This window comes from Ranitomeya imitator, chromosome 9 (genome assembly GCF_032444005.1).
Source record: "Ranitomeya imitator isolate aRanImi1 chromosome 9, aRanImi1.pri, whole genome shotgun sequence".
Classification (NCBI taxonomy): domain Eukaryota; kingdom Metazoa; phylum Chordata; class Amphibia; order Anura; family Dendrobatidae; genus Ranitomeya; species Ranitomeya imitator.
Window position 1 is genome coordinate 67,044,313 of NC_091290.1, and position 21,739 is coordinate 67,066,051.

The 21,739-nt window shown below is 42.3% G+C and overlaps 1 protein-coding gene across 1 annotated transcript in view; it reads left to right on the forward strand.

Annotated features, from left to right (window-relative positions):
• The window catches only part of BBOX1 (gamma-butyrobetaine hydroxylase 1), a 458,160-nt gene extending 437,237 nt beyond the window's left edge, over nucleotides 1-20,923 (forward strand). Inside the window, exons 6-8 of the mRNA XM_069740409.1 lie at nucleotides 4,200-4,396; nucleotides 12,599-12,765; nucleotides 20,540-20,923. Coding sequence (XP_069596510.1) covers nucleotides 4,200-4,396; nucleotides 12,599-12,765; nucleotides 20,540-20,700 — 525 coding nt within the window. The 3' untranslated portion in view covers nucleotides 20,701-20,923. The remainder of the gene's footprint in view (nucleotides 1-4,199; nucleotides 4,397-12,598; nucleotides 12,766-20,539) is intronic.
• The last annotated feature ends 816 nt before the right edge of the window (nucleotides 20,924-21,739 follow it).

The following is a 21,739-nucleotide window of genomic DNA, read 5'->3' on the forward strand; positions in this document are numbered from 1 at the left end:
GTGATATGTTGTCTAATATCGAATTTCCGTTTCCCGTCTGATGAGGTGAAGGTGGCAGTTCTCAACGTGTTCTTGCATGCCAAGCATTTCCCACAAGGGAAGCAACCCAAAGGTGGCCCACGTGAGTTAAAAGGGTTTTTGGTTTCGGGGACATAATGACGAGTGTGCTCATCAGAGGATAAATTTGAGGCCCAGTCGGCTGATCTCCGTGATAGGTTTCGGATGCGCGGGTACAGTGAACGTTGTATAAAGCGAGGCTATCTCAGGGCAAAACGAAGTAGCCGTTCTACTCTGTTACACAGCCAGTCTAAAACTAATAAAAAAGATGAAGATCAAATTAGATTCATCTCTACATATAATGGCCAGTGGATGCAGATGAGGGAAAGCTTAAAACGTCACTGGAATGTGCTTCAGACAGATCCCGTTTTGTCCAGATACTTACCCACTAATCCTTTAATGACAGCTAGACGAAGCCAGAATTTGGGTGACATGCTTGTAAGCAGTCATTATGTACCCGAAACCAAAAACCCTTTTAACTCACGTGGGCCACCTTTGGGTTGCTTCCCTTGTGGGAAATGCTTGGCATGCAAGAACACGTTGAGAACTGCCACCTTCACCTCATCAGACGGGAAACGGAAATTCGATATTAGACAACATATCACCTGTGCGACAACACAGGTGATATACTACGCCACGTGTGGGTGTAAGAAAATATATATAGGTCTGACGTCTCGTCAATTGAGAATACGCACACGTGAGCATGTGCGTGACATATTAGCCTTTGCTTCAGCCCCAGATGTGACCCAGCTTAAAACAATACCTAGGCACTTTCACACATTCCATCAGAGTGATCCCCAATCCTTTATGGTCAGAGGTATTCAGCACATTCAACTTGGGATCCGTGGTGGGGACATTAAACGGGTACTTGCCCAGAAAGAATGTAGGTGGATCACCACTCTGGGTACAATGTCCCCCCATGGTTTAAACGAATCTCATGGATTTGCTTCATTCCTTTGACCAGTTATGGTATAATGGTACCACCTATTGCATGTGGTGTCTTTTTGGTTGCCTCGTGTGCCCCCATTGTTTTGTCCGTCGCTGATGTGCTTTTTATTTTCTGGTTTTGTTTTTATTTGATTTTAATAGATATTTTTATTCCTTTTCTTTTCTTTAGTTAGTTGCTATGCTGCAAAATGTTGATTTCAATACTTACGTTTGATCCATTGAAGCTGTATCCCCCTATCCGGCTCTTGATGTCGTGTATGTTACATCTGATGAAGCGGAGCTCCTGCAAAATATCGTTGTTAGTATGCATCGAGGAGATGCGGAATTTCGGCGTAGATTCAGTATCGCACAGCTATCTATCTACATTTTTGTATCATGTGTTATGTGACTATTTAGCTACATGTCAATGCTGCTGTAATATTTGTACTGTTTTAGATAATACTATGTGGGTAAGGTTTATGGTTACATACTTACTTTATCTTTTGATATATGTCTATATTCTCGGCTTTGCTAATATTTTCCGTATCCCCCTGCTATGGCAGAGTGCACGGTGGGGGTCTGGCGCCGGCCCCCCTGGTGTGACTTGCCGTTTTAGGGGTGGTATTTGGGTATTAGCTTTATTTTTTAGCTGAGTTTATCTTGTGACATTAGGTATATGGATATGTGGGTGTGTCTTTATATATATATTGATATCCTTATACTGATATTTCTATGCCGTTTTATATACATTTTTTGTATACACGTATATTTATATCTATCTGCATGTATATATTTCTTGTATTCTCCTGTTATGCATGCTTATGCATGTGTCTGTACTGATGTTTATGTACCATGCCCTGCAATGTCACTCTGTATGTTGGTGTGTGGTCGCTCCCCCAGTGCGGCCGCCCCACTTGCCGGGTCTATGGGCGGTTCTTGGCGCCGTCCGCCCTATGGGTCTGTGCGGTGGTGCGTCTGTCCGGGGGGAGGAGTGCCCATACACCGTCATCAGTCTGTGCACCTGTGTTATTGTGGCGGCAATGTGATGGTGAATATGCGCGCCGCTACACCTTGGCGACGCGTGCGCAGTGTATTTTCTCGGAGGCGCAGAGGAACTGACATCACCTGCCGCCCCATGTGATCCAGCTACAATGGTGTGCAGCTTTTGAGTACGGCTGCACACTTCTGTGTAATCATGCTGGTGCCTCACTCTGAGTGGTGGGAACCGCATCATGTGACCTCACATGCCGGATATATAGGGAGGGTCTTTGTCACCTTCAAAACCACGCCCCCTGAGGAAGGTGTACCCGCACCGAAACGTGCGTTGGGGACCTTGGACCGGCTCTGCCTGCCTTTGCACACATGGGTAACTATTTACCGTCACCTCTCTGTTACTGCGGTCTATTTGGGGGATATATGTCATTGTTCTTAGACTGACTCTTCTGTGCTTTGGGGGTTTCATACGTGTGGGTGTGATTTTTGATCTATTGGAGTTATGGAGGACACATTATTTGTGCTGCTTTGGGATCATTATAAGCATTACTCCTCTTCATAAACATCCCCGTTATACTCTTTGCCCATACTTATGGATATACGATGTAGTTTGGTCTATGTATGTATTATATGATATCCCCTGTATATATCATTCCTAGTACCGCTGTGATAGATGTTATTTGACATAATATACTTCTACCCTGTGTAGACAATTAGGCTTGGCGAACCGTTCATTGTTTTAATTGGAATCTTGCTTCACACCTGTTGTTTGTACGGCTATACATTGTATTGGTTGCTCATTAGAACTGTTTGACACTTTGTATAAACAGTTCTGTTTCTTTGTTTGTTTTATTTTCACATTAGTAAAGCTTTTTCACATTTGGTTATACTGGCATATTTCTCTGACTCATTGTTCTCCTGTTGTATCTTATATATTTTGAGTCGTTTCTTGTCTGCTATTAATATGCTATTTAGCATATACATGCCACTGGATGCATGACACTATCATTAGTTTAAAATGACTTTGGGACTATTTTTCATAGCCATATCATACATGTGGTATAAAGGATACCAAGTGGCAACCTGCAAGGAAAATTCACAAAGGAATAATCACTCAATATTCAAAGTTCATATAGAAACAATAAATGCTGCTGGCACAAATACAAGGAGAGAATGGAAAAAATATTAAGACTTTTGGTGACCTGAACCAATAGGCAGATGAGGATAACGTGACCCCAAACCTGGGCGGCACTCATAGCAGATCGTCAATGACAACCACAAGGGTCTCCTGCTGACCTTCGGTTGCCATGCCAACCCATTTGCGTTCTGCAATCATGTGACAGAGGCGCCAATGGGCAGAGCTAGTGATGTGCTTCCAGTGCGGGCATGTTAAATGCTGGTGATTGACATATGTTAACAGCCAAGGGTGGATTGCGATTCCACTCGTTGCTGTTAGGGATCAGATCAGCTGTCAGGTGCCTGAAAACATATGGGCTAAGTCAGCACCGGAACACACATCAAAGAGGGGGAGGCGACCTATGACGTACTTATATATCATATGTCGTACAGGGGTTAAACTGATTGTCCAAGTTTGTTTTGTTTTTTTCTCCTATGGGCCTAAAAACTAACAGTCAGGTAATTGCTAACAAAGTCAACTGTCTGCCTGCCTTATCCGGCGCCAGCTCAGAGCGGTCACTGAATGCTCCTGCCAGTGATCAGTGATTTGGGTGCCCAAAGTCAACAGAGCAGCTCATCTTCTTCCAGGCTGTTGACGTCATGCTGATTGACAGCCAGCTCCCCGCAGTTAGGTAGCTGAGAGAAGCCTGTCGATCAGCATGATATCAGCAGTCACGCCCCGTCAATGCAACAGAGAGGTAGATAAACTGCTGTTCTGGTAACGTGACGTCAGCGGAAGCTGCTGAATCGCCGGCAGGAGCAGTCTGTGATCACTTTGTGTCAGCAAAGATCATCGCCCAGCACAGCTAAGACAACTACCTGCCTGTTGGTGCTTAGGCCCATGGTAATAATTAAAGACTCCTGAGTAACCCCTTTAAGTGTGGTTTAAAAAAAGTGATAGATTTCCACAGTGGACAATATAAAGTTTTAGGAAAGAGGTGGAAAACCACTTTAAAGATAAACTTTTGAAGTAGCCCCCTACAAAATGTAATACATCTGCTTGTTTGTATAGCACTTTTCTTCACTGTGTGATTTTCATCCATCAGGTACAATTTCTTCACTGTTTAAAACAAGCTGAAACTGGAGGTGAGAGTGAAGTGGTAGACGGGTTCCACGTGTGCGACAAACTGAGAAAGCAGAACCCAGAAGCATTCGACATCCTCACATCCACACAGATCGACTTCACAGACACTGGGGCTGATTATTGTGATTTCTCCCTGCAGTCCAAACAGCGGATTATAGAGTAAGACCTTCTAATGGAGTTATTCTAATGTATGCAATTAGAGCCGCAGGGAGATAATTAGAAGGGAAAGGACTGCCCCCTTGTGGCATCAAGTACCACAAAAGGATTTGGATAGCAGATATTTTTTTCTTTCAGGTGTAGTGATACTAGATTTGTGCCCTTATCCTTTTTACTTCGTGCTAATTTTGGGGTCTTTTCCAAAGGGGTGGGGCTCACAGAGAAATAATGCAGAACAGCCTAAAAACATGACCACACAGAATCCTATGAGCGACACTATCTGGTCTTTTTGACCTGGTGACAATTCATCATTAAGGGGAGGAGTCCATGAATATGTCATCACTACATATTGCGCTACCACAAGGGGGCACTACAGCAATGGTAGAGCTGTTATTTGGGGTAAATACAGATACACGGTACACCAAGGGTACGAAGCTACGGAAAACTTAACAAGATGAGACTATTGAAACTACTGCATTGGGATTCCAGAGAAGATATCAGCAGGTTGGAACTTGGGATATGAAAAGTAGCTGCTGTTAAAGGGGCTCTCCAATGTGAACAATCCTTTTTTATTAGACATGCATTCATATGACGTTGATCCGCTTACCGGGATCTCCAGTGTATGATGATAACCTGTGGGAAAATCTGAGGCTAAGGCTACATTCCCACCATGAGCTGTTAGTAAGTCTTAATTTCTGCACCTATTATTTAAATTACTTGCGTTCTTGCATTTTTCATCACGTTTTTGACACTGTGCTTTTTTATCTCTTTTTGGCGAGTCATGTTTTAAGCAAAGCTGCTATGTTTTAGATGCTTTCTGGTATTTGGCTTTGACAAAACTTTATTGATATACTCAAGTACAGATTACATGCATTTGTTATGTGTTCCTGCTGCAGAAACACACTGACAACGCATGTGCGTTTTTTACTTGTGAATTATCTGCATCTAGTGCAAGTGTATGGGGAAAATGTGCCCCGGAAACTCAGCGTACCCGCAGGAGAAATTGGCATGCTGCAGATTTGAAACACCGCAGGTCAGCTTACACTGAGTAAAAAGCAGCACAGTGGGTTCAAGATTTCTACAAACCCTATCCGCTTTTCTGGAACTGCAAGAAGCTGTGTTTTTCACTCACCAAAATATGCACGGTCAAAAACGCACCAAAAGCTCATCACGGGAATGTTTCCTAAGGGCCCAATTATTCAAGAATTAATACACCTTAACCCCTTCCTGACCTCCTCCGTACTATTACTGCGGAGGTCGGGTCCCCTACTTTGATGTGGGCTCCGGCGCTGAGACCACCTAAAAGCCGGGACATGTCAGCTGTTTTGAACACCTGGCATGTGCCCGCTATAGCAGCGGGTGAAATCGCGATTCACCCGCCGCTATTAACCAGTTAAATGCCGCTGTCAAACGCTGACAGCGGCATTTAACCGGCGCTTCCGGCCGTGTGGCTGGAAATGATCGCATCGCCGACCCCCGTCACATGATCGGGGGTCGGTGATGCGTCAGGATGGTAACCATAGAGGTCCTTGAGACCTCTATGGTTACTGATGCCGGCCTGCTGTGAGCGCCACCCTGTGGTCGGCGCTCATAGAAAGCCTGCAATTCAGCTACATAGCAGCAATCTGATGATCGCTGCTATGTAGCAGAGGCGATCCAGTTGTGCCAGCTTCTAGCATGCCATGGAGGCTATTGAAGCATGGCAAAAGTTAAAAAAAAATGTTTTAAAAAATATGAAAAATTAAAAAAAAAATATAAAAGTTCAAATCACCCCCCTTTCGCCCCATTCAAAATAAAACAATAAAAAAAATCAAACCTACACATATTTGGTATCACCGCGTTCAGAATCGCCCGATCTATTAATAACAAAAAAGGATTAACCTGATCACTAAACGGCGTAGTGAGAAAAAATTTTGAAACGCCGAAATACGTTTTTTTGGTCGCAGCGACTTTGCATTAAAATGTAATAACGAGCGATCAAAAGAATGTATCTGCACAAAAGTGATATAATTAAAAACGCCAGCTCGGTACACAAAAAATAAGCCCTCACCTGACCCCAGATCACGAAAAATGGAGACGCTACAGGTAACGGAAAATTGCACCTTTTTTCTTTTTTTTAGCAAAGTTTGGAATTTTTTTTTACCATTTAGATAAAATGTAACCTAGACATGTTTGGTGTCTATGAACTCGTAATGACCTGGAGAATCAAAATGGCAGGTCAGTTTTAGCATTTAGTGAACCTAGCAAAAAAGCCGCCAAACAAAAACAAGTGTGGGATTGCACTTTTTTTGCAATTTCACCGTTTTCTAGTACACGACATGCTAAAACCAATGATGTAGATGAAAAGTGCAACTTGTCCCGCAAAAAACAAGCCCTCACATGGCTCTGGGAAGGAGGGGAGTGAAAAACGAGAACGCAAAAACGGAAAAGGGCAAGGTCGTGAATGGGGTTAAAATGTTTTTAAGCCAGTCCTGGCTAGTTCGGTCCAAGTGGGTGGAGTTTTGGTGGGACAGGGCATCACGGGGGTCATCCGAAAAATTGTTTTAAATTTTATGCCACTTTAGTGGTGTGAATTACACCAGAAATATATGCCAACCCCTGAATGGATTGCATTTTCCGTTGGCTGCTCATGGCAGTCGTAAGAAGCTTCTACTTCATTAAAGAGGTTGTCCGGTCCAAATCGATACGTCTGCAGTCACTCTGTGTGACTGCAGACTCCTGAATCTCCCCCAGCGCATGCACTATGTGCTGCATACAGTCATGGCCAAAAGTATTGACACCCCTGCAATTCTGTCAGATAATACTCAGTTTCTTCCTGAAAATGATTGCAAGCACAAATTCTTTGGTATTATTATCTTCATTTAATTTGTCGTAAATGAAAAAACACAAAAGAGAATGAAGCAAAAAGCTAAACATTGATCATTTCACACAAAACTCCAAAAATGGGCCAGACAAAAGTATTGCCACCCTCAGCCTAAGACTTGGTTGCACAACCTTTAGCCAAAATAACTGCGACCAACCGCTTCCGGTAACCATCAATGAGTTTTTTACAACGCTCTGCTGGAATTTTAGACCATTCTTCTTTGACAAACTGCTCCATGTCCCTGATATTTGAAGGGTGCCTTCTCCAAACTGCCATTTTTAGATCTCTCCACAGGTGTTCTATGGGATTCAGGTCTGGACTCATTTCTGGCCACCTTAGAAGTCTCCAGTGCTTTCTCTCAAACCATTTTCTAGTGCTTTTTGAAGTGTGTTTTGGGTCATTGTCCTGCTGGAAGACCCATGACCTCTGAGGGAGACCCAGCTTTCTCACACTGGGCCCTACATTATGCTGCAAAATTTGTTGGTAGTCTTCAGACTTCATAACGCCATGTACACGGTCAAGCAGTCCAGTGCCAGAGGCAGCAAAGCAACCCCAAAACATCAGGGAACCTCCGCCATGTTTGACTGTAGGGACCATGTTTTTTTCTTTGAATGCCTCTTTTTTTCTCCTGTAAACTCTATGTTGATGCCTTTGCCCAAAAAGCTCTACTTTTGTCTCATCTGAGCAGAGAACATTCTTCCAAAACATTTTAGGCTTTTTCAGGTAAGTTTTGGCAAATTCCAGCCTGGCTTTTTTATGTATCTCGGGGTAAGAAGTGGGGTCTTCCTGGGTCTCCTACCATACAGTCCCTTTTTATTCAGACACCGACGGATAGTATGGGTTGACACTGCTGTACCCTCGGACTGCAGGGCAGCTTGAACTTGTTTAGATGTTAGTCGAGGTTCTTTATCCGACATCCGCACAATCTTGCGTTGAAATCTCTTGTAAATTTTTCTTTTCCGTCCACATCTAGGGAGGTTAGCCACAGTGCCATGGGCTTTAAACTTCTTGATGACACTGCGCACGGTAGACACAGGAACATTCAGGTCTTTGGAGATTGACTTGTAGCCTTGAGATTGCTCATGCTTCCTCACAATTTGGTTTCTCAAGTCCTCAGATAGTTCTTTGGTCTTCTTTCTTTTCTCCGTGCTCAATGTGGTACACACAAGGACACAGGACAGAGGCTGAGTCAACTTTAATCCATGTCAACTGGCTGCAAGTGTGATTTAGTTATTGCCAACACCTGTTAGGTGCCACAGGTAAGTTACAGGTGCTGTTAATTACACAAATTAGAGAAGCATCACATGATTTTTCGAACAGTACCAATAATTTTGTCCACCCCCTTTTTTATGTTTGGTGTGGAATTATATCCAATTTGGCTTTAGGACAAGTCTTTTTGTGTTTTTTCATTTAAGACAAATTACATGAAGATAATACCAAACAATTTGTGTTTGCAATTATTTTCAGGAAGAAAATGAGTAATATCTGACAGAATTGCAGGGGTGTCAATACTTTTGGCCATGACTGTAGATATTCTGGTTTTTTGAGCGGGAAGCGGAGGGTATGTATGAGTTATATATACTCCCGGCCAGGGTCCATTTACTGGATGTGGTCTCGCTCCATACACATGAGCAAGGCCATGCCTCATCTAGTGACACAGCCGGCCAGTGGGTGTGGCTGACTAGAGGATGTGGCTTTGCTCCATACAAGTGTATGGAAGCGAGGCTGCGCCCACTGGCCAGGAGTATGTATAATGTGTACATACCCTCTGGTCACAGGTCAGAAGCTGGCAAATCCCGCAGCGCACAGTGTGTGCTCTGGAAGGATTCATAAATCTGGAGTCACTCAGAGTGACTGCAGACTTATAGATTTGGACTGGACATCCCCTTTAATAAGTGCATGAATTAGTTGAACAGCAGAGATTGGAAGGGACAATAAACTACTGGACACCTGAAATTGGGTTCTCAACATCTGGATATCAGAATTTGGTCCACTAAAGACTAGAAAATTGGGACAATAGGGAAAATTATTCCTTTGATGCCAAGAGAGGTTACTCAGCTTCTAGATATTAGATGCAAAACAGGTTGACGACATTGGTACTCCAACATGGTATTATCTGTAAATAGGAACATATGAGGAGGACCAAGAAATTCAACCACATATTGCTGCTAGGAGCATGAAAACCATAGTTCTTCTAATTTTCTTGCTTTCTTTCAAAGTTTGGTCTAAACAAAGATGAACCACATATAGAAAATTCTGAAGAATATTTTTCCTTTCAGAGCTAGCAAAAACTGGAAAACCTATAAAATAATATGCAATATATCAAAACTTGAACAAATGGTTCAGAAAGTATCTAGGGAAAATTTGTGGACATATGGTATATCAAGCAAAAATCTCTAAACTGAAGTATTATACATGTTAATCGAAATTATGAAGTAGAAACATAAAACGCTAGTTAGTAACCACAATTAATCTACTTTTCTCTGAAGACTAAAGTTTGTTAATTATTGTTAATTAAGGGCATATGTGACGCTGGGCACTTTAAATTTGGGACAGAACCGTGACCTGGGATATACTGGCTGCTATATAATTGTGTAAGCTTTGAGGAACCTCAATGCTCTGATTTAATCAGTACTACACTACTCAATTACTTTCATGCCAGTGTTCACTAAAAACATTTAGTATTTAGGAAGGACTGTGACTAAACATAAAGTCAAGTTTGATTATAGTTAAAGTCAGTGAATCCATTGAGGCAGCGTGTAGGCCCTGTCACTATCCAATCAAGTAGGAAGTGGTTTGTTGTGGTTGGGAGAAAGTTCATGTCCATCAATAATAATATTTTAATTTTTAAAGTATCTTGATGGCTTGGTTATGGGTAACCAAGTCATACACCAGTCATAATCTGATAGTTGGATAAATTTGTTTATTGGGTTAAACCAACGTTGAGATGACCAAGTCTTCACCAAATCATTAAAAGTCAACCCAAAGAAAATCAATGTAGAATTTTTCATCCCTTCCATCAACATCTTACTAGCCTTAAAATAGGATCTAATTGATTTTCCAGAAATTATTCCTTTTCGGTTGGTGACACTTCAATAACTAGACAACTAGACATGTAGAGTATAAACTTCGGCACTCAAAAATATGGTTGCAAAACAGTTTATTGAACAAAGACCCAGTGAATTTCAGATAATTAAATCAACGTTTCAGCCTGTAGTGCGGCCTTTTTCAAGATATACCTATACAGAAAGGGGTCACAAGATGCAAAGTGCACTGCTTAAGGTGCCAGAGGGTAGTCCAAGTGGTATGGTTAAACCAGATCCCGGTGGTGCGGATACAGTCTGTGTCCTATGGAATGCACGTTTTCGGTGATGGTCTGAACAAAAAAAAACAGTGAATTTCAGATAATTAAATCAACGTTTCGGCCTATAGTGCGGCCTTTTTCAAGATATATCTTTATTCGGACATAAACAGAAACCGAATAACAAGTAAGTCATCAATTTTCTGAAACACAGTATAAGTACAATATAAGGTTGTTAATCTATATGTGAATATAAAGGATATAGAGCGTAGACCCTTGGATAGGAAGCCATTGCGGCGAGCAAAATCTATAAATTTGACCATAACATATGGTGGCATTGAGTCTAGGGGGAAGAGAGAAGAGATGGTGATTAACATGATGGCTGACATATGGATATGAACCGATATGAGGAGGTAGAACGCTTTAGAAGGTTGATGTGGTAATGGGTAGGCATGCAGATAGGTGACAGAAAGGTAGAAGAACAATCAGAAAAAAAGGTGGAAAAGAAAAATGAGAAGAAGATACAAAAACAGAAAGATGAAAAAAAATGAATAAAATAAATAAAAATGGGCAAACAAAAACAAAATATAAACAACTAGACAGTCATATACTGGTGTTTTGGAGAGGGAATAGGACATTGGATTTACTTCCCAATTACAAGGAAGTATTTTTTTTGTCCACCAATTCTCTATGATTGAGACTTCCATGAAGCTGCGTACTGTATATGTTCTTCATCAAGTAGTATTTTGTCTACTTTATGGTTTTAAGCCAATGGGGAAGGGATGATGGCAAAAATGATGCATGACCCTGCCCTTTTTTTTGCTCTGCAACTAGCTCTTTCCACTAAGTCTCAGTGATCCCTCTATTAGGTCAGCGGCACACATAACATTGGTGTAACCAGTGCGGCTGCACAGGGGCCCAAGAGGTAAGAGGGCCACATCTAGCAGGTGTAATTTGAATACTGATGAATATTGGACTGCAAGGGGCCCATATATTAATCTTGCATGTGGCTCCTCTTCTTTCTGTGTCCGCCAGTGTATCAGGTACACCATTCTAAGACTCATAGTATATATCAATCCCAAAACCCTTGTTTGCAGTGGCTATTGGAGGCAGGTTTCAGCAGATGACCCCCTTTATGATGGCCAGTTTTATTAATAGATGGTAGCATTTCCTATAGGGAAACCTGTTTTTTTTCTGCCCACATTGGTTAAAGGGGTTTTTCCATGGACAAAGTACACTTTAATCAATAGGTCATGTAATAAAAATAACTGTCACAATTTGATATTTAAAAAAATGTTCCTGTGCTGAGATGATCTTATAAATGTGCCCCTGCTGTGTACTGTGTAATGGCCGTGTCTGGCCATGGTCTGATCATACCACAGCTCCTGGGCAGGGGAGAAGCAAAAGAGTATACAGACAGGGCGTCATGGAATCGCAGGTGATAATTTCTGTGAGGTAAAACATTTCCCTGTCTGTTCAAAAACATGTTTTACCTCACAGAAAGAATCAGCTGTGATCCCGTGCTGTAATTTCTGTATACTCTTTTGCTTCCTCCTCTGCCCAGGAGCTGTGGTATGATGACACCATGTTCCTGCACGGTCAGACACAGCCATTACACAGTACACAGCAGGGGCACATTTATGGGCGCAGCCTCGATTAACATGTTTGTATTGAGGGAGGCCATGCCTACTAGAAAGGTTCTACTTGTCAGCATACATATCACATACCTGATCGCCATTCCCAGAGCAGAGAATGTTGAATCCTCGCAGCGCACAGTGCGTGATCTGGGGGGATCCACCAGTCTGCATCACACAGGGTTACTGCAGTCACACAAAGTGTCATTTTAGACCCGACAACATCTTTCAGCATCACACGATATCTATTCAAATTGCAGTGTTGTTTATATGATACAGGTCAATAGTATCCTAAAGAGAGGACCCCTGTATCAATTCAAAATTCATCAAAGGGGTATATGAACAGGGGTTTCCAAATTAAAAATCTCTTTAACTGTATTTTAGATAACATTTCTGCTGCATTACAGATTGGACCCTAATGATCATCTTCTACGAATTAATTTCAACAATGCAACCAGGGACTCTGTCTTTAATGTACCCGTTGAAAAAGTACAACCGTTTTACTCTGCTTTGAAGGAGTTTGTGGATTTGATGAATCAGCCAGAAAACACTTTTTATTACAAAATGAAACCAGGTCAGTAAAATTATTCATGTCTGATTCAGTGAAATATCCTTAAATGAGTATTCTCATCTCCGAGATGCTATCCTAATATGTAGCAAATGCCTCCAATTAGAAATGTATATTTCTTCTGATTAGCTATGCCAGTTACCCCATGGCTAGACATTGCAGTAACTTAGGTATCCATGGTTATGACCATTTATATAATGACAGTTAGTTAGTTATTTGTTAGTGGTCATAGTCATGCAGAGGCGTAGCTAGAGCTTTTGCCGCCCGGGGCTGTTCCCGAGTTTGGCGCCCCCCCCCCCCCCCCCGGCTCAATACACACAAAGGTTACCAAAAACGGTTTTCCTGTTTTGTAGAACTTAAACTGGGCCTAATGGTGTCACCCCCACATGCCACACCTGTGACTTAATACCACCACACCATGACCAGGCCACATAGTGACCGAATAATACTACATACAAGGGACAAATACCACAACACCATTTCCAGACCACATATTACCACCACATAGTGACTGAATACTACAATACTGATCAGTAATAAAAAAAAAACACAATACTATCACCATAAGTGCCAGTATTCACAGGAGATCTGTACTTAGTATGCAGTGTCTGTGTAGAGGTAATACAGAGATCACTGGTGACATTATACACAGGACCTCTATATAGTATACAGTGTATAGTGTCAGTGTATAGGTAACACTGACTCACCAGTGACGTCTCTAGGTGAAGTCCTTCATCTTTCATCCAGCACAGACCGCCATCATTCCTTCCAGCCAGGACTCGTTTCTGCAGGAAATAACACAGTTATCTCGAGCTCCGCTTGCAGAACACATTACTTAATTTTTCACAACTTCTACATTACATCACATGAAGAAAAAAAGGTGATATAGTGTCACTCTGCACAGTAACAGGACCGCCCCCCCATTTAAAACAGTATACTCAAAAAATAAAATAAATACATCACTGCAGTAATAATATCCCTTAATTAGCCCCTATGGTAATAATATTCCCCACCCTGGCCCCGTTTCTCATTCCTGGCTCCAGCCATATGTTCTCGCATCCTGCCCTCATGAGTATCCATTCTACCCCATATGATCTCCACATCCTGCCCCACCAGCCTCCATCGTATCCGTCCTGCCCCATGATCCAATCCTGCCCCGTGTCTCCAATCATGCCCCGTATCTACATTCTGCCCATGCCTCAAGTCCTGCCCCCAGTGTGTCCAGCATATTACCCCCATGTTGTCCAGCAATCTGCCCCAGTGTGTCCAGCATATTACCCCCATGTTGTCCAGCAATCTGCCCCAGTGTGTCCAGCATATTACCCCCAGTGTGTCCAGCAATCTGCCCCAGTATGTCCAGCACTGCCCCCAGTGTGTCCAGCAATCTGCCCCAGTGTCCAGCCTTTCCCCAGTGTGTCCAGCAGTCTGCCCCAGTGTGTCCAGCATATTACCCCCAGTGTCCAGCATTGCCCCAGTGTGTCCAGCATATTACCCCCAGTGTGTCCAGCAATCTGCCCCAGTGTCCAGCATTGCCCCAGTGTGTCCAGAAGTCTGCCCCAGGGTCTCCAGCATTGCCTCAATGTGTCCAGAAATCTGCCCCAGGGTCTCCAGTATTGCCCCAGTGTGTCCAGCAATCTGCCCCATGGTCTCCTGTATTGCCCCAGTGTGTCCAGCATTCTGCCCCATGGTCTCCAGTATTGCCCCGGTGTATCCAGCAATATGCCCCATGGTCTCCTGTATTGCCCCAGTGTGTCCAGCATTCTGCCCCATGGTCTCCAGTATTGCCCCGGTGTGTCCAGCAATCTGCCCCATGGTCTCCAGTATTGCCCCAGTGTGTCCAGCAATCTGCCCCATGGTCTCCAGTATTGCCCCAGTGTGTCCAGCATTGCCCCAGCCCCAGACAGTCAGACATAAAGAAAAAAAAAAAAAAGTAAAATCCTCACCTCTCTCGTTCCTAGCGCAGGTCCGGTGCAGTCAGCGTCTCTCCGGCTCTGCGACGCTCAGGACAGAGAGGCAGAGCGGCGCGCACAGTAGTGACGTCATCGCGCCCTCTGCTCTGAGACGTCGCAGAGTCAGAGGACGCTGCAGCTGCCGGCGCCGCAGGAACCAGGAGAGGTGAGTATAGAGCGGGGGGCGGGGTCCGGGGGTGGGGGGAGCTGGCCCTGGTCGTGGCGGCGGACGGCGCCGCCCGAAGATTTAAAGGGGCGTCTTTTTTTTTTTTTTTCTTCTCCTGCAGCGCCGGCCGCCCCCCGCATTGTGCCGCCCGGGGCGGACCGCCCCCCCCGCACCCCCCTTCCTACGCCACTGTAGTCATGGATACCTAAGCTACTGAAATGACAGTGTTTCTGGACTTTACAAAGGTGTAGTACACTGTCCCATATTGATGCCCAATGGGGAAATTAAGGTCTAGAGGCTTAGAAAGTGCAGTTTGTAATTGTTTCGGAAACTTGTTTATGGAGCGCAGCCAGAGAGTTGTGGTGTATGACTGCTACTCTGAAAGGTCCCCGGTTAAAAGTGATGTACCCCAAGGCTCAGTGCCGAGACCACTATTATTCAACTTATTTATTAATGATACAGAAAATGAGATTAATAGTGTCTCAATTTTTGCAAATGACACTAATATATGTAGCATAGTGCATTCCATAGAAGATGACTTAGAAAAACTGAGCATTTCGGAATTCACATAATAGATGAGGTTCAATATGGAGACATGTAAAATATACACTTGGACACTAGTAGTATGCAGCCATCACATATCCTAGGGGAAGTAAAACTAGGAGAGTCACTTGTAAAGAAGGTTCTGGGCAGCATGGTGGCTCAGTGGTTAGCACTGTATGGTGGCTCAGTGGTTAGCATTGTAGGTTTGCAGCGATGGGGTCCTGGTTTCAAATGCCACCAAGGACATCTGCAAGGTGTTTGTATGTTCTCCCTATGTGTGTGGCTGTTCTCTAGTTTCTTCTCACACCCCAAAGACATACTGATAGGGAATTTAGATTGTGAGCCCAAATGGGGACAGTGATATCTGCTGTATAGTGCTGTGGAATTAATGACACTATATAAGGAAAGTAAATAAATACTTGTTGATCACAAACTACATAACAGCATGCAATTTCAATCAGCGATTTCATGACAGTGGATATTGTCATGTACTAAAAGAGGTAAGAGCTCAAACCACTCAACAAAGTGTTATTGTAAACTCATCTGGGGTACGCAGATCAGTTGTGGGCACAGCCCGCCTGATCGTGGGCAGTCTACATAATGTACATGTACCGCATTTATACTTGAAAAAATATATATAAATTTTATTAATTACCAAAAACACACATAAAACACTAACAAGGTTAAAAAGTGGGAAACCACAAAAGACACCATGACCCACAATAAAGCGAATTGGAGGCCGCACAGAATAGATATGCCCAATAATCAACTTCATATAAGGCTAAGTAGCAACGGAAGCGAAAAAACAACCATGAGATCATGGTTTTCCCAAAAAGGTATAAGGAAATGGATTCTAAATAACTAATAAATAAAGTGCAACATGATTTACCTCCTGTGGGCAATGGTGTCAGCCCCAACGCACGTTTCAGCATTCAGCCTTCTTCTGTGGGTTTTGTCACACCAACATGAGCATGGCTTTATACCCATTAAACACCAACCAGAAACCAGATTACAATTTACAATATACTAACTTTGCTTCTGAGTGGTCAGATATCCTAAGCTGTGTCCGGAACTTAATATATTACAAAGGGAGTGGACTGAATCAGAGATCAAGGGTATGGCCTAAATCTAAAAGGACCAATCTGTTCCAAATGGGCGTAGATGTATCTAATTATTGGGCAGTGCTATGCATCAAAACATCCAATCACATTAATCTATTAACATAAATTCCACCCCTCTTTTATTTGATTAATAAAATAGTCCCGATGTAGGCACATGATCCTTTTCTTTCTGCCAACTTCTAAATGACAATCCTGAGGGGCCCTGCTTGTTAGATCCTGGTTAGGCAGCTTCCCTGGGAACTGACAAGAGACAGCGTGGTGAGCAGGAGCTCCTGTAAGGTAACTCCAGATAAAGGAGGTTACAGACAGAGAAGTATCTGCTATTGGAACAGACTGTTGGTGGTTATTGTGTTCCGTTGATATATATAATGAACTGTTCGTGGTGCGGTTTATGATGCCAAAATAAACCGGATAGACTGTTTATGTGAGAAACCGTGCCTGAGTGCTTTAATCCCGTTGCCAAGCGAGTGTCCCCCAACCCACTCAGAGAGCGCTATCTCACACATATATATATATATATATCCAAGAACAAAGAAAACTGCGGCACTCACCCTGTTGTTGCTGTGTGAACGTGTTCTTTATTGAAACATGGCTTTACGAAAGATCATACATCCAGCTAGGCAGCAGGTTTTACAGGAGGGTGCGGTGATGGAGCGTGGATGACGGCCGTTTCGCACTGAGTGTGCTTCAACGGGTCCAGGTCATGCGAAACGGCCGTCGTCCACGCTCCATCACCGCACCCTCCTGTAAAACCTGCTGCCTAGCTGGATGTATGATCTTTCGTAAAGCCATGTTTCAATAAAGAACACGTTCACACAGCAACAACAGGGTGAGTGCCGCAGTTTTCTTTGTTCTTGGATATGTATTCAGCTTTACGCTTTTACTGCCAGAGCACCTGTTGCCCACAAGCTGTTTGTGACGATTGCATGCAGTGAGTTCTAGTCCAAAGGAGTACACACTGCTCTAGTGCCGTCCCGCTCTCATCTTTCTTTGCATATATATATATATATATACTGTATATATAAAACACACTTACAAAATAATTAATCTGTAGCAGTAACACTCACTTACAATATCAATATACCAAAACAACGAAAGAAAGCAAATAGGCGAAAAAAGTATATAAAAGTAATGAAAACTTTATTAGTAATATAATACACGCATTAAAATTACCATAAAAAACAGGGAGGAGTCTCAATGAGTGAGCACAGCACCAGGAATACAAAATAGTCCCAATCACAGGGATAAAAATTGGTAACATAAAAAATAATGGCCTGTTATACCAATATGACACCTGAAGTTATAAAAGCTAACTCACATGGGGACAGAAGTAAGACCTATATGTGATCATAGACCCTCGAAGAAGCTGATGCGAAACGCACGTTGGGGTTTGTCCTTGCCCAGTACCAGGTAATATTTATTACATACTCTTGTGCTCTGCTATTCTTATTTGACCAGCTTAGGCTGGTTATGATTGATTGGGGCAGACTGATCTCACTATTTATATGGTGTCTAGAATACCTACTTCCATGTATGCAATGTCTCCACTTTGCTATGAAACATGTTTTAACTGCTAGCACCAATATATATGATCACAAACAGTTGTGCTCAAAAGTTTACATATCCCGGCAGAATTTTTGCTTTCTTTACCTTTTTTCAGAGAATATGAATAATAGCACCAAAACTTATTCTCCACTCATGGTTAGTGGTTGGGTGAAGCCATTTATTGTCAAACTACTGTGTTTTCTCTTTATAAATCATACATACAACACAAAACATCCAAATGACCCTGATAAAAAGTTCACATAGCCCATTTCTTAATACCGTGATTTGTCCCCTCTAACATCAATGACAGCTTGAAGTCTTTTGTGGTAGTTGTGGATGAGGTTCTTTATTTTCTCAGATGGTAAAGCTACTCATTCTTCATGAAAAAAAGCCTCCAGTTCCTGTAAATTCCTGGGCTGTCTACCATGAACTGCGCTCTTGAGATCTCCCCAGAGTGGCTCAATGATATTGAGGTCAGGAGACTGAGATGGCCACTCCAGAACCTTCACTTTGTTCTGCTGTAGCCAATGACAGGTCGACTTGGCCTTGTGTTTTGGATAGTTGTCGTGTTGGAATGTTCAAGTATGTCCCATGCGCTGCTTCCAGGATGATAATTGTAAATTTGCCCCCAGTATTTGCTGATAACGTGCTGCATTCATCTTTCCTTCAACTTTGACCGAATTTCCTGTGCCTTTGTACCTCACACGTCCCCAAAACATCAGCGATCCACCTCCATGCTTTATAGTAGGAAAGGTGTTCCTTTCATCATAGGCCTTGTTGATCTCTCTCCAAATGTAACATTTATGGTTGTGGCCAAAAAGTTTAATTATGGTCTCATCCCTCATAATTACCTTGTTCCAGAAGTTTTGAGGCTTGTCTCTGTGTTGTTTTGCGTATTGTAGGCAAGATATTTTGTGGCATTTGTGCAGTAATGGCTTTCTTCTGGTGACTCGACCATGCAGTCTATTTTTCTTCAAGTGACTCCTTTTTGCATCCTTGTGCATCTTGAAACAGCCACACTGCTAGTTTTCAGAGAGTCCTGTATTACAGCTGATGTTATTTGTGGGTTTTTCTTGTTGGGGAGTTCTAAAGTAGCCAGGATCTAAATCCTGTTGAACAACTGTGTAGAGATCTTAAAATTGCTGTTGGGACAAGGTGCCTTCACATATGAGAGACCTGGAGCAGTTTGCAACAGAAAAGTAGTTCAAAATTCCAGTTGAGAGGTGTAAGAAGCTTGTTAATGATTATAGAAAGCAATTGATTACAGTTATTTTTTCCAAAGGGTGTGCAACCAAATATTAAGTTGAGGGTGCCAACAATTTTATCCATTTTGAGGGTTTTATGTGGGATTATGGTGAAACATTTCCTTTTTTCTCTGTTTATTTTGTGTTGTTCCAATACACACAAAGGAAATAAACATGTGTATACCAAAATATAACCTGTGTAATTGCAATAATTTTCTGAGAGAACTACTTCATTTTCTGGAACAATTTCAAGAATGCCAACACTTTCAGACATGACTGTATATGTATATATATTTATATGTGTATATATAGTACTTGAGTTTACTTTAAATACATATTATCAGTGAGCTAAGCCTTTATGGATTAATTGGCAATTTAGGCAATTATTGAGATGTCAATTTATTGGTAACCCCACACCATTTTGCGCCACTCTATCTCCCCGTCGTCTTTCTTCTATTCTCTACTTACCTGTTTAGTCGATTCTCATCAATATTAAACTTGAAGCATCTTGATGATAAATCCTGATGTGGGGGGGGGTTTGGGATAAGCGGCAGGCAGAGGAGACAACTTTGAAGGGCATCACTGAGCGTGTTAGAGATGGAGGGGAATAAATGATAGTTCATTAATAAGCTATTATCCTAAATTTCATTCATTAAGGATGAGGAAGCCCCTGCCTTGGGCACAAAGGGGGCTCACACGTGCCTGTCTTCAATATTACAGCTTCAGATCACACAACAAAGTAAAAGTATAATCATCTAACAGCCACCCCATTAGAATTTGGAAATTTATGGTAAAGTACAGTATAACTATGTGAATTTGTGTACCAGTAAGTACAACACTTGCTTGTGGCACTGAAGGAAATTATATCTAGTCACGTCATCATTCGCATTGTATTATTAGTGCAGTGTCGACCCTTATTTCATCATCAGCTTTTTGTTTTGGCAGAGGCATACACAGGCATGCGGAGTCCCTTAGTAAAAGTTAAAATGAGGCCCCAATTCGGTGCTGGTTAGCTTTACCAATTGAGACAAAATGACAAAAATGACTTGGGGCTTGTTTGCTCAATTTGTTCGCATCTACTTTCCATGAGTCTTGGAAAAAAAAACTGAAATTTGTTTGAAGGAAAGAATGAATGAAGAATTATAGCAATTGCCTATGTGCCATGGCATGTTACTTTGCTATTTTTCATTACAGAAATGTGTCTGTTTACAGGTCAAGTCGTCACATTTGACAACTGGCGGATTTTACATGGACGGAAAAGCTACGAATCAGGAGCAGAAATCTCACGTCATCTTGAGGGCTCCTATCTGGATTGGGATGTGGTGATGTCCAGACTGAGGGCGCTGAAGAACAAGTTGCAGAATTTGAGCTGATTCTTGTCCTTATTACACAAGTCGACATATTTCTTCTATGCAACTTGTAACCATAAGATGATTATATTGGGAGCACAGAGGAGGCAGCTCATGCAAATGTTGAAAAAGTGGAAAGGATCCTTCATTCACCCATACAAGCTGCATTTCATGGAGCCTTTCTCAACCAGATTATATAGTTATTTGTTAGCTTTGATAAATGGTAATAAATTATTTTAACAAAGGAGGTTATCTTCAAGTTATTATAATATTTATTTTAATGTATATTATAATGTTGCTTTTTTCTGATCACTTCACCAGTTATTTTACTACTGTCTGCAATTAATAAGGCTTCATTCAGACATCTATGATTTTTATTGTATGCAAAAAAAATTCCATCAGTGTTTTGGATCAGATATTCATCAGTGTTTGGTCCATGTGTCAGTTTTATCAACATTTTAGCAGTTTATAAACATAAGGATGAATAACCTCGGGGAGATCAAAACATCCAACACCGCGAAGACACCATCACGTGTTTCTCAACGCAGTGATCCAGAACACTGCCCCATCCCTTATGGGAAATATGCAAATGCATGTAGAAAAGCCGCGGAGACACCATCAGGTGTTTCTCAACGCAAGCAATAAATAGCCAGGTCTTTCACCGGGAAGGAACAACCACGGGAAGGGCAGCATCCCAAAAGGGAAAACCACCTATGCCAAAACATGGCATCCATCCACAGACAGCTTTTTCGGGGTATTTGCCCCTCATCAGTGTGGAGTAGGAACCTGGCTATTAGAAGCAGTGCCTAGTAAAAGGACTATAAACATAAGGATGAATGACCTCGGGGAGATCAAAACATCCAACACCGTGGAGACACCATCACGTGTTTCTCAACGCAGTTGACTGACTGACTCACCGGTGACATCTGTAGTTTAGGTCTTTTTTCTTCATTCAGTGCAGACCGCCATTACTTCTTCCAGCAAAGACTCGTCTCTGCAGAAAATAACACAGTTTGCTATAGCTGATCGCTTCCAGAGCACATTCCCCACTATTTTCCTCGAC